This window comes from Eurytemora carolleeae, unplaced genomic scaffold (genome assembly GCF_000591075.1).
Source record: "Eurytemora carolleeae unplaced genomic scaffold, Eaff_2.0 scaffold635, whole genome shotgun sequence".
Lineage (NCBI taxonomy): Eukaryota > Metazoa > Arthropoda > Copepoda > Calanoida > Temoridae > Eurytemora > Eurytemora carolleeae.
Genome location: NW_019396549.1, coordinates 26,241 through 42,709, shown reverse-complemented (window position 1 = coordinate 42,709; position 16,469 = coordinate 26,241). Strand labels below are relative to the sequence as shown.

At 32.0% G+C, this 16,469-nt stretch overlaps 1 protein-coding gene across 1 annotated transcript; it reads right to left on the bottom strand.

Moving 5' to 3' along the window:
* Positions 1-602: 602 nt before the first annotated feature.
* LOC111705321 (uncharacterized) lies at positions 603-11,923 on the bottom strand. Its single transcript, XM_023477822.1, has 12 exons — positions 11,896-11,923; positions 10,004-10,075; positions 9,111-9,180; positions 8,350-8,404; positions 7,948-8,028; positions 7,234-7,281; positions 5,720-5,774; positions 3,704-3,810; positions 2,523-2,676; positions 2,310-2,410; positions 1,416-1,465; positions 603-717 (listed from the first exon to the last, which is right to left on the bottom strand). The coding sequence occupies exons 1-12, from the start codon at positions 11,909-11,911 to the stop codon at positions 603-605; spliced, it is 924 nt and encodes a 307-aa protein (XP_023333590.1). The 5' UTR covers positions 11,912-11,923.
* Between the last annotated feature and the right edge of the window lie 4,546 nt (positions 11,924-16,469).

Sequence of the window (16,469 nt, the reverse complement as noted above, 5' to 3'; positions counted from 1 at the left end):
ATCAATTCTCAACATTAAAATCAATTCTCAACATTAAAATCAATTCTCAACATTAAAATCAATTCTCAACATTAAAATCAATTCTCAACATTAAAATCAATTCTCAACGTTAAAATCATCTTTGATATGTGAAGGATTAAATGGCAAGGAAACTGATCAATAGCTTCAAACTCTAATATTCCAATCCTAATCCTTTGCAACCATAATAATGCAACTTTTGATGTATCATAAAATTGCTGCTGGATCTAGCAGTGTGCAATGTGAAGATTGCAAAGATGAGATGAGGCCAAGTAACAATGCAAAGATGACAATGTCCAATTCAAAACGGTTCCCTTGATGCATTCATCTGATAAATAATGTGGAAGATATTGTCGATTTTCTAAGTTTAAAAATATTTATAAATTTTTCCTTGCAGTAAATATGCGCTATTGTCACTATTTTTGAGAAAACTGCAATTAAAAATAATCGGTTTTCTAAAATTTTAAACATTGATATCATACTGATGAACATACTTGATCAGACAAAGCTTCTAAGGGTACCGTTATTGATCGGTACCCTTTTCATGATGGGCCACTTTCATTCACAGTCCCTTTATATTTAAATTATGTATTACAATGTATGACAAGTAGCAACAAAACCTGGTTGGATATATTGTTATTCTTTTCAGTAATTACCTTAGCCCAGAGTAAGCAATGTCCTCTCACAGAAATATTATTTCTAAGTAGTGCCATGTAAAGGAATACATTTTAAATGGTAAATTTGCATCATTTTGCGCCTAAATTAGGGTTTCATTGCTCAGTATAATTCAATTTCAGGAAAGCTGGATCAAATTCTGCTAAAAATTGCCTTTAATCATAATAAATGTGTGTTTATATGTTAATTATAATTATAATTATTGAGAAATAACTATAGTCTTACACACGGTAAGTTTTATCTCAATGATGCGCAAAATGTGTATTATATATTTCAATAACAACAGAGGCACTTGATATTTTTTGTTGTCTTACTAAAAATATTTTTTGTTGTTGCGCAATATTGCAATAAGAGTAATTTTGAGTTTGTATAGATATAGTAAGATACAGTTTTGATCTGTTATTTGAGCATAGTGCGAATGAAAACCCTACAGCCAAAAGGACGGAAAGCTCGCTTCAAATTATTATCTTATAATCCTTACATCTTTGCAACCTGTTGCAACCTTTGAATTTAGCTTGATATGTCAAAGTTAGTAATATAAAAAGCTTTCCGCTGGTTTCAAAGATGTAGGAGGGGATACTAAATAAGTGTTTGAGGTAAGACTTCGGTTCCCTTCCTGTATAGATTCATAATAAGACTTTTTTATTTCATCGAAAAAATATTTCTATATAACCCCTTCCTAACCACCAACCGAATCTTATATTAAGCTTGAAATGCATTTCCTTGCTGTCCAATCCATCATTTTATCTTGACTTTCAGTTAACCATACTCCCTGAAAATGTTTTTATAAAATATTTTGACCAGAAGTTCAACGAAATGATGGAAACGAATTGGGTCTTTGAATCCCTTTATCTTTACAAGCTGATGATGATGTAAACCTTTAATATTTCAAACTTATAGATTATTTGATCTAACAGAGATCATAAATTGAAATATCTAAGGTCGCAACATAAGTTCGCTAAGATAAAAAGATTAGAAAATCAGATTTTGTGGCAAAGACTCAATTACTTTTAGAATGTACTATAGAGTTGAACAACAGCAAGACCCATAAAACTGTAGAAAATGAAGACGACATGAAAGCAAATAGTTTCTCCAGTAGCTTCACGGTCAACTTTTTAAATTAAATGGGTCTGTGCACACAGCACAATGGCTAAATGCGAAAATCACATGAAATAAAAGAAAAAAATTGTTAAACCCCACTTGAACTTATAGTTGCCTACAACCCAGTTAAACCCCACCTGATCCTTCTTCATAAACCTCCACTTGAACTTATAGTTGGTTACAACCCAGTTAAACCCCACCTGATCCTTCTCCATACACCTCCACTTGAACTTATAGTTGCTTACAACCCAGTTAAACCCTACCTGATCCTTCTCCATATACCTCCACTTGAACTTATAGTTGGCTACTACCCAGTTAAACCCTACTTGATTCTTCTCCATATACCTCCACTTGAACTTATAGTTGGTTACAACCCAGTTAAACCCTACCTGATCCTTCTCCATATACATCCACTTGAACTTATAGTTGGTTACAACCCAGTTAAACCCTACCTGATCCTTCTCCATATACCTCCACTTGAACTTATTGTTGCCTACAACCCAGTTAAACCCTACCTGATTCTTCTCCATATACCTCCACTTGAACTTATAGTTCGCTACAACCCAGTTAAAGTTCTCAGCAGTAAACTTGCAGTACGCAGAGTCCTCAGAATGTTCTAAACAAACTAGATTTACAGGGTCCGATGCACAACGGTTCCGTTTTAATCTTTATCTGATTATTAATGTCAAAAACTGGTCATTTGAAATTGCAAAGTCTCTGTGATCCACCTTGACATGAGCTCAGCTCATCAACAACTACGGCTGTTCCGAAGGGAAATAAATGGGTAAGTTGACGAACTTCCATGAGGAGATCTTCAATTGGATCGCCAGCAATCGTTACTTTCACATTCCTTTTCCGCAGAGTATCAATTCTTGCATTTGCCTAAATATTTAAAAAAATTGTTATAAATGTTATAAAGATAAATGAAAAAAAAAATTTAAATGCAAATTAGACTTTATTTTGCCCGCTTTCCCCCCCCCCCCCTCCTCCTCATTTATAAATTTCCCACACCCTCTGCTCTTTATCCTCTCTGTTTTTTAGAAAAAGGGGAAATTTTTTTTTTTTTTTTGTCGAATATGTAGATATACCAGTGATAAAGTTTGTGACTTTAAAACAAAAATTATCTATCTAATTGGCTTGTCTTTTGGTTTCCAACTTCCAAGTCGGTTTGTTTCCAATAAACGTCAAAACGGCTAAACCGACTAGGTCAATATTTTTTTTTGTGGCAAGTAACATGACCTTAAGAAAGGGACATGACTGGTAAAATTTATCAAAAAATCTATTTAAATTTCTTTCGAATATCTATCAATATTTAAAGCGTATGAAGAAAAATATGTAACATTTAACAGCTAACATTTTTACTAGAAAAAGGGATAAAAGCGCCCTGAATTCCTAGTTCATTTGATCTTTTTAACCTTTGCAAAATGTTCTCAAAATTATCTTTTCTTAAAGTTTTCATATAATTAAATCCATTGAGTTCTGAAATGAATAATTATCTACTATGATGAACAGACAAGGATAAAACTTGAATTTAAATTTTTATTTATAAAGTTCTTTTATGCAGAAAGTATATTTATATATGTATAAAATTTCTAAAATCCAACTTGTAAACATCTCAATAAAATAAAAATATTGAAATGTGCTCATTTAGGGCAAGAAACATGGGTTTTAAGACTTCTAAATGATTTCGATTTTTAGAAAGATGTGCGCTAAACGTTTTTAAAATAGCTTTGATAAAATTTAAAAAGCATTGGTATAATAAACTTTTATGCTAAATGTTTTATCGAATTTTCTGTAACATTTTGATATGCGTTAAAGAAATCTATTTAAAGAAACAAGATATTTAGATTAACAGAGAGAATTAAAATTAGACTTTTAAACTCTTTTAATTGTAGCAGTTAATAAATACCTCTTTCTTCCAGTTTGAGTCAATCACTTGTTCTTCCAGAAACACATTGTCAATTAAAAAGTCTGCTACAGGATCAGCACTAACAGCTAACTTTATTGTATCTGCTCCTAAACATTATAAAGTCAGCTATAGGATCAGCATTAACTGCAAACTTTATTTTATCTGCTCCTAAACATTATAAAGTCAGCTACAGGATCAGTACTAACAGCTAACTTTATTGTATCTGCACCTAAACATTATAAAGTCTGCTACAGGATCAGCACTAACAGCAAACTTGTATCTGCACCTAAACATTATAACGTCTGCTACAGAATCAGCACTAACAGCTAACTTTATTGTATCTGCACCTAAACATTATAAAGTCAGCTACAGGATCAGCACTAACAGCTAACTTTATTGTATCTGCTCCTAAACATTATAAAGTCAACTACAGGATCAGCACTAACAGCTAACTTTATTGTATCTGCTCCTACTACAGGATCAGCACTAACAGCTAACTTTATTGTTCTGCACCTAAACATTATAAAGTCAGCTATAGGATCAGCACTAACTGCTAACTTTATTGTATCTGCACCTAAACATTATAAAGTCAGCTACAGAATCAGCACTAACAGCTAACTTTATTGTATCTGCTTCTAAACATTATAAAGTCAGCTATAGGATAAGCACTAACTGCAAACTTTATTTTATCTGCTTCTAAACATTATGAAGTCAGCTACAGGATCAGCACTAACAGCTAACTTTATTGTATCTGCTCCTAAACATTATAAAGTCTGCTACAGAATCAGCACTAACAGCTAACTTTATTGTATCTGCTTCTAAACATTATAAAGTCAGCTATAGGATAAGCACTAACTGCAAACTTTATTTTATCTGCTTCTAAACATTATGAAGTCAGCTACAGGATCAGCACTAACAGCTAACTTTATTGTATCTGCTCCTAAACATTATAAAGTCTGCAACGGGATCAACACTAACAGCTAACTTTATTGTATCTGCTCCTAAACATTATAAAGTCAGCTACAGGATCAGCACTAACAGCTAACTTTATTGTATCTGCTCCTAAACATTATAAAGTCAGCTATAGGATCAGCACTAACTGCTAACTTTATTGTATCTGCACCTAAACATTATAAAGTCTGCTACGGGATCAGCACTAACAGCTAACTTTATTGTATCTGTACCTAAACATTATAAAGGCAGCTACAGGATCAGCACTAACAGCAAACTTTATTGTATGTGCTCGTGGCTTAGCAAACGCCAAACAGACAATAAATAAGAGATTCTGTGGATAATTGTTTAATTTTTAAAACTCTTATTTTCGTGGATTACTGACGATTAGGGTTTTTAATCGTTTTTGTAAACGATCGTTAAACGATCGTTTTTTGTATCGTTTTCAAAAACGATCGTTTCGTTTTCGGAAAAAACGACCCACTCGTTTTGAACTTTTAGAAAACGAATAGCGATCGTTTTTGAAAATGATCGTTTTTATTAAAACGATTTGCGACCGTTTTTTATACGATTTTATACGATTCAAAAACGATTGTTTTTGAAAAAAACGATCGTTTTTGAAAAAAAAATTTATTGACATTTATGTTAACGATCGTTAACAAAGGGTCGTTGTTAGCGATCGTTAACGAAGGGTTGTCGTTAACCATCGTTAACGAAACGACGAACTTAACTACTCAATGATAAGTACAGATGCCCTTCAGGTCGGTTTCCTCTCTTCCCTTCGTTAACGATCGTTAACGAAACGACGAATTTTATAAAAACGATCGTTTTTTTTAAAACGATCGTTTTAAAAACGACCAATTGTACAAAACGAACTTTTTAAAAAAACGATCGTTTTTAAAAACGATCGTTTCTTTTTCGATTTTTCGTCGTCGTTTTCATAACGAAACGATAGTTTTTCTGAAAAATGAAAACGTTAATATCCCTACTGACGATATAGAACTCATCCATGAATTTTCATATGTTCTAAAACACTCTGTATGACAGTATAAAAGAAAAATCTACCTAAGACTGTTTCTGGAATAGAGTAATGTTCTGTGTGTTTGCTCCATTCTCCACCCTGATATAGAACATTTTATTTAATCCATTAATCAAATTCAACCTCGCATATTTTCAATTTATATCTTAAAGGGACTATTAACGGGATTTCAAGTGAATCTTCATTTGAAGAGAGCAAAGTTCAAAACGATTCTATCATTCAAAGAAATAATTTCTGTAAATTTTCATTCAGCTAGAATCCGTAATTACCAATTTTCTGTTAAAAAAAACTAACAAGAGTTTATATATGTTTTTAGTAAATCTGGTATGTATCTCTTTAAATAGAGGTTCATTTGAAGTAACCTCAACTGTCCCTTTTAAACCTCAAAAATATAGGAAAAAGAAAAACATAAACAATGTGAAACCCTTACGCATTACGACTGTGACTTTAAACTGTAATTCTTTAGAAGGATAGACACTTGAAGTAACGCCGACACTTCCTTTAAGAACTCAAAAAGAGATGAAAAATAAACCTAAACCTCTTACATTACAACTGTTATTCGGGCAGGTATCCTTTAATGGATGGATACACTTGAAGTAACAGTTTCTTAAAAAACTTAAGAAGAGAATCTTAATCTTAACCTTTCACGCGTTACTACTGTAACTTTAGCCTGTAATTTTTTAGAAGGATGGTCACTTGAAGTAACGCCCGCACTTCCTTTAAGAACTCAAAAAGAGATTAAAATAAACCTAAACCTCTTACATTACAACTGTTATTCGGGCAGGTATTCTTTAGAAGGATGGTCACTTGAAGTAACACCGGTACTTCCTTAAGAACTCAAGAAGAGAATGAAAAAAGAGTACCATACGCGGCATACAGTACAGTCCGATCAATGCAAATGTTCGTAGTGTAAAAGAATTCTGGCTTGAATGCAACCCTATATAAAATTATATTTTTAGTTTTTAAAACAATTTGCTAAGGTTAACATAAAGTCATTTTAAGAAACAAATTTCTTCTGTTAATGGGGGAAAGAGATACAGAGTTAACCACAAAGGATGAGACTGTAAGGACGACCTAAAACTCTTTAATTTTTATGCTTCCAAGGTTAAGTTAAGATTTCTGCCTTAAATATAATATTTGTATGACTTATTCCTTGATTAGGAAAAAAAAGTTTACAGTTAAAGTGAACCATTTATAAGGAAACAGATAATATAAATTTTGTTCAGTCTTTTCTAAAGTCTCATTCTTTTTGGGTAACCCTGTATTTAAACACATTAGCAATGATTAATAATTCTAGGTCAAGGTATAGCTTACGTGACTAAGCGTGACTGTCAACCTATAGTTACCGTAAACACTCTCTGGTACTTTTTTTACAGAAGGTGTGGATACTTCAAAGACCACTGCAGTACATGCAGTACATGCATGGTACATGCTGCATCATATATATATTTGAAGAGTTCAAGGTCGTCAATAATTTCTCTTCCTTTGTGGGTAACCCTGTATTATGATTAATTTTATCCAACAAATCTGTAGATCAAACCTGAGCAATAACTCTAAACATGTCAGGAGGATAAAATGTCTCGCCACCCTGTAAACAAAATACGGTTATTTCTTGTTGCAAGTTTATAATGGAAGGAAAGTTAATTGCTGTCGCGTATACTCTGCGTACACATTGAAACCAGTTCACTCTGGGCGGAATTTGTAAACAAGAATAGATGCATCAGTGTTCGTTTAGTATCCGAGGAGGCTAAAAGCATTAAATTTTGATAATTTTGATAATTTACATGACAGTTTCCTATGAACAGAGTATTTCATTGATTTTTTATGTGAAAGATGGATCCCATGTCAGGCTTCGACATCCGTCTTGTATTTACTTTACCGCCCAGAGACAGTACACTGCAGTACAAAAGATTCGTACACCTCTGAAATAACTTTCCTTGCATTATAACCTGGTCTTATTGAATGTTTTATGATTGAGTCTTTTCCACAAACTTTGATTGTCTAATTTATATATCTTTGCGACCCAATGCTGTAGACATTAGATATTTCAAACTATAAATTCTGTCAGATCAAATATTCTTAGTTTAGAAATATCTAGAGATTACACTTTCAAGTTTCAAAGATAAAGGAATCATAAAATTTGAGTTTGTGGCAGAGAATCAATTTCTTGGTTTTGAAGAAAACAATGCTATCATCTTTTTTTTGGACTCATGAAAACATTTTAACAAATTTGAATAAAAAAAAAATATTTTACCTTGGTATAGATAAGTGAAACAGAAACCGTAATGTCTTGAGATGGATTGACACTGATATTTAGGTTCAAGAATCCACCAAGCTTAAACAAAAATAGTTACAATTTAAGCAAATATATCAGAATATTTTATGCAAATTGATCACAGTTTTGAAATAACAAAAAAATACAAGCTAAATGGTGAAGACAAATTTTAACTTTTTTTCAAATATTTTATGTAAACTAACAACTTAATATTTTTTTTAATAGACTACTTAACTTTTTCTTAATAGATTGACTTTTTTCTCTTTTCTTTTATATTTTGTTGGTAATATCTTTTTGGCTCAACAATGAATAATAATATAAAGTCAGGATATAAAATAACGTGGACAAATTTTAATATAAAGAGAAACATATTGAACTTACTTGATCAATTTGTCTTGCATCCAATATTTGATATGGACCTGACCAGTCGGCTTTACTGAACATTAAAAAGATAAAAATACATGCCTTCATAACATTTATTTTATATTTCATTGAATCTCGCTATTTCTAAAAACCTTTTTATGCTAGTTCATGTTAGAACCAGCTCTTAATACAATGGAATTTCAATTGTATCAGATAAATGAGAGTAAAGGATTCAAATGTTGCAGACTATAGATATTATAAACTATGAATTCTGCTTGAGCTTTGCCCTACAGCTTATCATTTAATCCCTCGGGGGGTTTAACTTTAGGCTAACTATGTAACAAAAATAGCGTGAATTGGCGGTAGTTCGAAAAGAAAAATCTTGACAATTAAACTTCTCTAATTTGCAAGGATAATATGATCAAATATTGATCATATTATCCTTGCAAATCCTTGCTAGTTTATCTACGAATTCTATCAGATAAACTAAAGTTTAAGTTCATAATATTAAAGATGTCCAGGATCAGGTTATTTATTATTCTAAGGTCGACACTTTTGTATGAGATTCAGAGATTTATCCCTAAAAAAACAGCTGACAACATTCCCTGACCGGCAGCATATAATTAATGTAGCTTTCCGAAAAAATCAAAAGAATTAACTTAATCCGTGAGACCGCTCAAGAACCGGATTAATCCTTGCTAAGAATTAAAACTGGAAATGTTCCGACATCTAATCATTTAAATGCCAAACTAATGATGATAAAATAAATTGTGTCTGACCGTTTTGTGATTGATAGTTCTCCATTGATCACTTCTCCGTCACAATTATTACATTTCCACGGAGCAATTCCTAGTTAGAAACAATAAGAGTTGAAAGTTAAGCAATCCATGTGTTCTTCTTGAACAATAAGTAGATTGCACGATAGCTGTGTTTTCTTTAAAATCATAAGATAAGTCTAACAGCTGTCTTCCCATTTCACAGTTTTTTGGATCTAACTGTGTGGAGAGGGGATTAATTTTATTGTAAAGAATAAAAGAGCTCGCTATATCAGTTTCTATAATATCTTTGGTTTGTTTACGAAAAAACACTAGTTACCAAACTGTCCTTTACAACAAACCCTTAATACTCATCTTCTTTCTTTTACCCACTTTGATTGTACAAATGTAGATGAAGCATGGTAATAATGAGTTGTTTGAAAAGAGAATTTTCTGGAGTTTTTAAAGAGTTTATCGGTACATTATCAAATCTTAAATGTTGAACCTAATTTAATTAATGGCAAGTTATAGTTGAATTGAGTAGACGTAGTCTACAAGAGTTTTAATTGTTTATTAAATATTTTCCCTTTTGATCTCTTTTAATTGCATAAATTCAGTCAAAATCTAGTTTCTTGGGCGCAGTCCATAGCTTGAATCTTGATGGCCCAGAGGCCAAATTTAAAGAATTTGAGCCGCGGCTTAAATTTAGGCCGCGGCTCAACAATTGTTGGTTCCACTCAAAATTGTATTCAATTTTGCAATATTTAAGCCGGCGCTCAATTGAAACCGGTTTTTTGGCAGATTTAAGCCGCCCCTCAAATTTATTAAATTCGGACACTGGATTTCAGTTTATATTTGTACCTCGGTTACTTTAGGAAAATAATGGTTTGTAATTTTTGACAAATCTAAAATGTCACCTGCTGAAAAATCTCCATTTTGAAGAAGTGATTCTCCAAGACTGTTTACCACTCTCAACAGGAAAACAAAAACTGAAAAATTCCTTTTAAAAACAAGATGAATTGATAAATGTCGATTGTCGAATGCCTTGAACTTTTCTATGATGTGTAATTTTTTTTAAAGTTAAAATGATTCCATGGTGAGAGTATCATAACCATATATGGAGATGTGATATATCATGGAAATTGGATCAAAAAATCAGTCATTAATCACATTTTCAGAAAAAGACAAAATTTAACCCACCGACCTTTTGATACATCATGTATTCTGGAATCCAAGGTACTAATGCAAGGAAAGTTATTTCAGAGGTGTACGCATTTTTTATACTGCAGTTTGGGCGAAAAAGTAAACACAAGAAGGATGTCACACCCTGACAAGGAATCCATTTTCACACAAATAATCTATGAAATATTCTGGTCATAGAAAACTATTAAGTGAATTTTTAAAATTATCAAAATTAAATGCTTTTAACTTCCTCGGATACTAAACGAACACTGATGCATCTGTTCTTGTTTACAAAGTCCGCCCAGAGAGAACTGGTTTCAATATGTACGCAGAGTATACGCAACTGAAATTATCTTTCCTTGCATTATTACCTTGGTGGAACCCATACAACGGTATGTTGTATTGTTCATGACACACAACACTTTTTTAGAATACATCATGAAACGATCTAATTTTTTCACCGCTGAACATTTGTTTATGCTTCTTGGATTTGTTAATGAGTTAAACAAAACACAGCATTAGGTCTAAATCTTCTGAATAACTAAACTATACTCATGCTAAAAGTCTTGTATTGCACCTGTTTTTTTGCCAAACCTTGTCAATCATAAAATGCGATATCCAGAGAAAGGAGTATCTAGTTTGTAAACTTTTATATTGTTTAATGTAATTTTGCTGTAGGCAAATATAAATGATTAATATATAGAAATTCTAATCTCCTAAAAAGAAATTTTCTTATTATTTTCTCTCAGAGACCAAGAGTGCAAGAAAATAATAATAGAATAATAGAATAATAAAAATTTTAAAATTTGTAAAAGTTCTCCGACCCTCAAAACCGACCCAAACCCGAACCAAAACAGAACCAAAACAGAACCAAAACAGAACCAAAACAGAACCAAAACAGAACCAAAACAGAACCAAAACAGAACCAAAACATAACCGAAACCGAACCAAAACCTGCCAAAACCGAACCAAAATCGAACCAAAACCGAACCAAAACCGAATCAAAACCGAACCAAAACCGAGCCAAACCCGAGCCAAACCCGAACCAAAACCGAATCAAAACCGAACCAAAACCGAACCAAAACCGAACCAAAACCAAACCAAAACCGAACCAAAACCGAACCAAAACCGAATCAAAAACCGAACCAAAACCAACCAAAAACTAACCAAAACAGAACCAAATTCGAGCCAAACCCGAACCAAAACCGAACCAAAACCGAATCAAAACAGAACCAAAACCGACCAAAAACTAACCAAAACGATAAACAACCCTGTTGTATAATTTTTGTTTATCTTTTATACACTTTGTTTGCTGCTTCAGATTATTTCCAAAAGCTGATTTTAAGCTGAAATATACCTTTACTTTATCTGAAGAGAAAGCTTATTTTAAGCTGAAATATACCTATACTTCTACTGAAGAGAAAGCTTATTTTAAGCTGAAATATACCTATACTTCTACTGAAGAGAAAGTTTATTTTAAGCTGAAATATACCTATACTTCTACTGAAGAGAAAGCTTATTTTAAGCTGAAATATACCTATACTTCTACTGTAGAGAAAGCTTATTTTAAGCTGAAATATACCTTTACTTCATCTGAAGAGAAAGCTTATTTTAAGCTAAAATATACCTATACTGTAGAGCATGTTAACACTGTAAACTCTAATTTAAAACTGATGCGTCTAATGTTTACCAACATAAAGGTAAACAATGATGATAACATAAATATACCTGACAGTTATCAAAGGAAAGTGTGCAATAAAGGGACAGTTATCAAAGGAAAGTGTGCAATAAAGGGACAGTTATCTAAGGAAAGTGTGCAATAAAGGGACAGTTATCTAAGGAAAGTGTGCAATAAAGGGACAGTTATCAAAGGAAAGTGTGCAATAAAGGGACAGTTATCAAAGAAGGAAAGTGTGCAATAAAGGGACAGTTATCTAAGGAAAGTGTGCAATAAAGGGACAGTTATCTAAGGAAAGTGTGCAATAAAGGGACTGTAAGCATGATTTTAAGTGACCCTCCAGGCACAGATGGCAATTCCGGATTCCCAACGTTACCCTAAATGCTTTGTTGGAAATAGATATTAATGTTTATAATTTTGAAAACTGATTTTTCTCAATTGTGGGTTCTCTATAAAAGTGAGTTTGACTGCAGAAAAACAAATATGAATGATCTGATTTAACACTTTTAACCCTATAAGAAAGACGCTACATTATTGATCAGATAAAAGTTTCAAATGTACAGTTGTAAATCGGGCATTGTCATCTTTGCATGGAGGTCACTTGAAATTACGCTGTCAGTCCCTTTAAGTGTAACCTAGGCTTCCACGGCCAAAGCCTGAATACGATTTTGTCAAATTAAACATCTTTGCCACTTTTGCTTCAAAATTTGAGACTTTTGAATATAAAATCACTCTTTTTCCGTGACACCCAAGATTCGATTTCCTAAAAGTGTAATTTACAAACATATTTTTTTGTGGACACACTCCACACCCCTATCTAGTTAAAATAACAAAATAAAGATTGATCTAAATTCATTTCTGAAAATTACATATTTTTATGATCGCTGTACATGGCAATAAAGATATTCTTTATGTATAATAATAATATGAACCGTTGTGTATGTATTTATGTATCACCTTATTAACCTTTAAAAATATGAGAATTAACACTTGATGGATGCATGAGTTTTCAAGTTGCCTAGGGGTACATCTATCAATATTCAATATAATAATATTATTACCGCTCAAAATTTGCAGCTACTGCTCAGGGCAACAACATAAATTGTTATCATTATTATTGTTATTATCATCTTTTAAACTTTAGCGGTTTGTTAGTGTTGTCACGTGGCTTCGGTGTTGCGGTGATTCTAATATTTGTACATTGTTTTACAAGAGTCTTGACAAAACATTATCATCATGTACGTACTCTCGGGACCCCTTTTCCATTGGAGACCCCCTACTGTCATCTCATCGGAGACCCCGGATATTTAAAGAAGACCCTATTCTTGATGTTGGAGACACGTACCCAGATATTCTTATATTTCTATTGATATTGTTCTTTTATCTTTATTATGATAATTATTATTTTTATTATTACAAGCATATCTGTAAAACTTTAGCTATCTGGTATACTATAGCTGTTACCATGTATTTTGAAAATTGTTTTTTTTCTATTCGGGGAATTCCTATTATTACATATATATGCATGATTTGCATCTGTAAAAACCTTGCACATATTTCTTCATTTTTTGCAATCTGTTATATTCTGGTTTTACATAAAGAGGGTATATATCAGACTCTACAATTTCAAATAAAAACTAATTTTTTTTCTTAAAATTGAGATTTCATGTTGTTTTTCTTATTTGTTTATTTGTAGAGATGTTTTTTTAATCCTGAAAGGAATAATATTTATATTTTTGGTTTAGGCTTCATATTCCTTTTCATGGTTTCGGCACAGGCCGTATTTCAAGGTTTCGGTTTCATGTATTCTTTTTAATTTTTTGGCTACATATTCTTTTCCAGGGTTTTTGATATATATCCTTTTTAATGTTTCGGCTCTATTTCCTAGTTCATAGATTCGGCTACATCTTTTTTTCAAGTTTTTGGCTACATATCCTATTTTAAAGTTTTTGCTATGTATCCTTTTTCAAGGTTTAAGCTACATTCTTTCGCAAGGTTTCGGCTGTATATCCTATTTAAAGGTTTCGGCTACGTATCCTATTTTAAGGTTTCTATTACCTACATCCCTTTTCAAGCTTTCCACAACACTGCATAGCCGGTCACTCCCTTTAAACTCTTAGTTTAGGTAGTTTTAACAATCTAGCAAACTATTTCTTTTGCTTACAATTTGAACAATTAAACATTAAGTTTTCTTTTTTTCTTTCAAAATTGAGAAAAACTCCCCTGGAATCTTGAGGATGAGTACAAACAGCTTCTGCTAAACTAAACCTGGCAATATTTCATTCATATATAATTTCTATTTGTCTTCATATATATATATAATATATATATATACTACTTTTTGCTGTAAAATAGTTTATTAAATCATTAATCTAATAAAAGAACGAAATAGAATAAGTTTCTCAAATACAAAAATGATTTAAAACCTTTTCAAAATAGAAATAAAAATTCCCAACAAAATTATTTCAGAAAGCACTCAATTTCTCTCTAATTTGAAAAAAATTTTCCTTAAAATTTTGGACTCGATTAGTTTAGCCGTTTTTACGATAGGTAGCGCTGAGAAAAAAATCGTTAAGAGCATAGATTTATATTATAGATTAAAGTTGAATATCAACAAAAGGTTTTTTATTCCAGCTGAGTAAATATGAAGTAAATTACAAAAAATCCCCCCCCCCTTCTTTCTAGACCAATAAAAATTAATATAAAAAGGTTATTAATGTTCATCTAATTGATACCAGATATATCGCTTCCTTTCTCAATATTGGAGCATCATTAGGTTATAGAGAGATGAATTGATAGATAGATAGTTAGAAATATAGATAGATACATTGTTGGTAGATAGATAATTATAAAATATAGATAGATAAATGGATAGACAGATAGATATATAGATAGGTATATAGATAGATAGATATATAAATAGATAGATATATAGATAGATAGATAAATACATAAAAATTGATAGATAGATAGATAGATAGAAACAGATTAACGTTGTTCACTCTAGATATTTTTTGCCTTGTTTTGATTTGATACTAATTCAAAGGTTTTTAAATGTTTTTCAGAGCATGTCCTAATAGCCATAGAAATTAGGGGACGACTGAGAGATCTATTTCCGATGGTTAATTAATGAAAAAAAGTGTATCAATCTGTACAGTATTTCTTTTGTGCTTTTCAAAATGTGGTCTGCCTGTGCATCATTAAGATTGTCGGTGATATATTTCTCAATATCTCCCGTCAATTCCGAAGATGCAAAAGTGGTAGACCACATTATAGAATTCCCGAGCATAGCTATTTTAACTAGGATACTATTAAGTTGTGTTAATGTCGCGTGGAATGAAGACGACCTCGAAAATGTCACTTAATGGTGGAAGATACATTTAAGGCTAAGTTTAAAAAAAGGTCTAAAATAAATATTATCTGAAAAGTTTTTAGATAAAAACTAAAAAGTTAAAATAGAGATGACAACTTTTCCTATTATTCTAAACATGATTTTGCATAAAGGAAATTGCATTTTGTCGAGAATATTTTAATGAAATGTTTTGAACAACCCTTTTATTGAAGGAACAGTACACCAGCAATGTTTTGTGAACAAACCTTTTTATTGAAGGAACAGTACACCAGCAATGTTTTGAACAACCTTTTTATTAAAGGAACAGTACACCAGCAATGTTTTGAACAACCCTGTATTAAAGGAACAGTACACCAGCAATGTTTTGAACAACCCTGTATTTATTAAAGGAACAGTACACCAGCAATGTTTTGAACAACCCTGTATTAAAGGAACAGTACACCAGCAATGTTTTGAACAACCCTGTATTAAAGGAACAGTACACCAGCAATGTTTTGAACAACCCCTTTATTGAAGGAACAGTACACCATCAATATTTTGAGCAACCCTGTATTAAAGGAACAGTACACCAGCAATGTTTTGAACAACCCCTTTATTAAAGGAACAGTACACCAGCAATGTTTTGAACAACCCTGTATTAAAGGAACAGTACACCAGCAATGTTTTGAACAACCCTGTATTAAAGGAACAGTACACCAGCTATGTTTTGAACAACCCTGTATTAAAGGAACAGTACACCAGCAATGTTTTGAACAACCCTGTATTGAAGGAACAGTACACCAGCTATGTTTTGAACAACCCCTTTATTAAAGGAACAGTACACCAGCAATGTTTTGAGCAACCCTGTATTAAAGGAACAGTACACCAGCAATGCTTTGAACAACTCCTTTATCAAGGAGACAGTGCACCAGCAATGCTCTCTATAACCCTTGTTGTTCTACAGATAAGCTTTATTTTTTGGCGGATTTAGTTTGTTTGTTACCAAAACTCCGAAATATCAATCCATTCAAATTCTGGAATCAAAGCTTTTTAATTTTCTACATTATTTATTGCACCGAACAGATATGGGGATTACAACATGTGTTAACAAAAAAATGCAAATATAACAGTGATCTTAAGCTTATTTTAAACATCATCCTTTGAGCATAGGATAAAACAAATTGAAAAAAAA

Coding starts and splice junctions, on each gene's coding strand:
- LOC111705321 (XM_023477822.1), bottom strand. Junction 3,811..5,719: donor TATTCCAGAAACAGTCTTAG/GTAGATTTTTCT, acceptor TATAATGTTTAG/GAGCAGATACAATAAAGTTA. Junction 1,466..2,309: donor GGTATATGGAGAAGAATCAG/GTAGGGTTTAAC, acceptor AAACATTTTCAG/GGAGTATGGTTAACTGAAAG.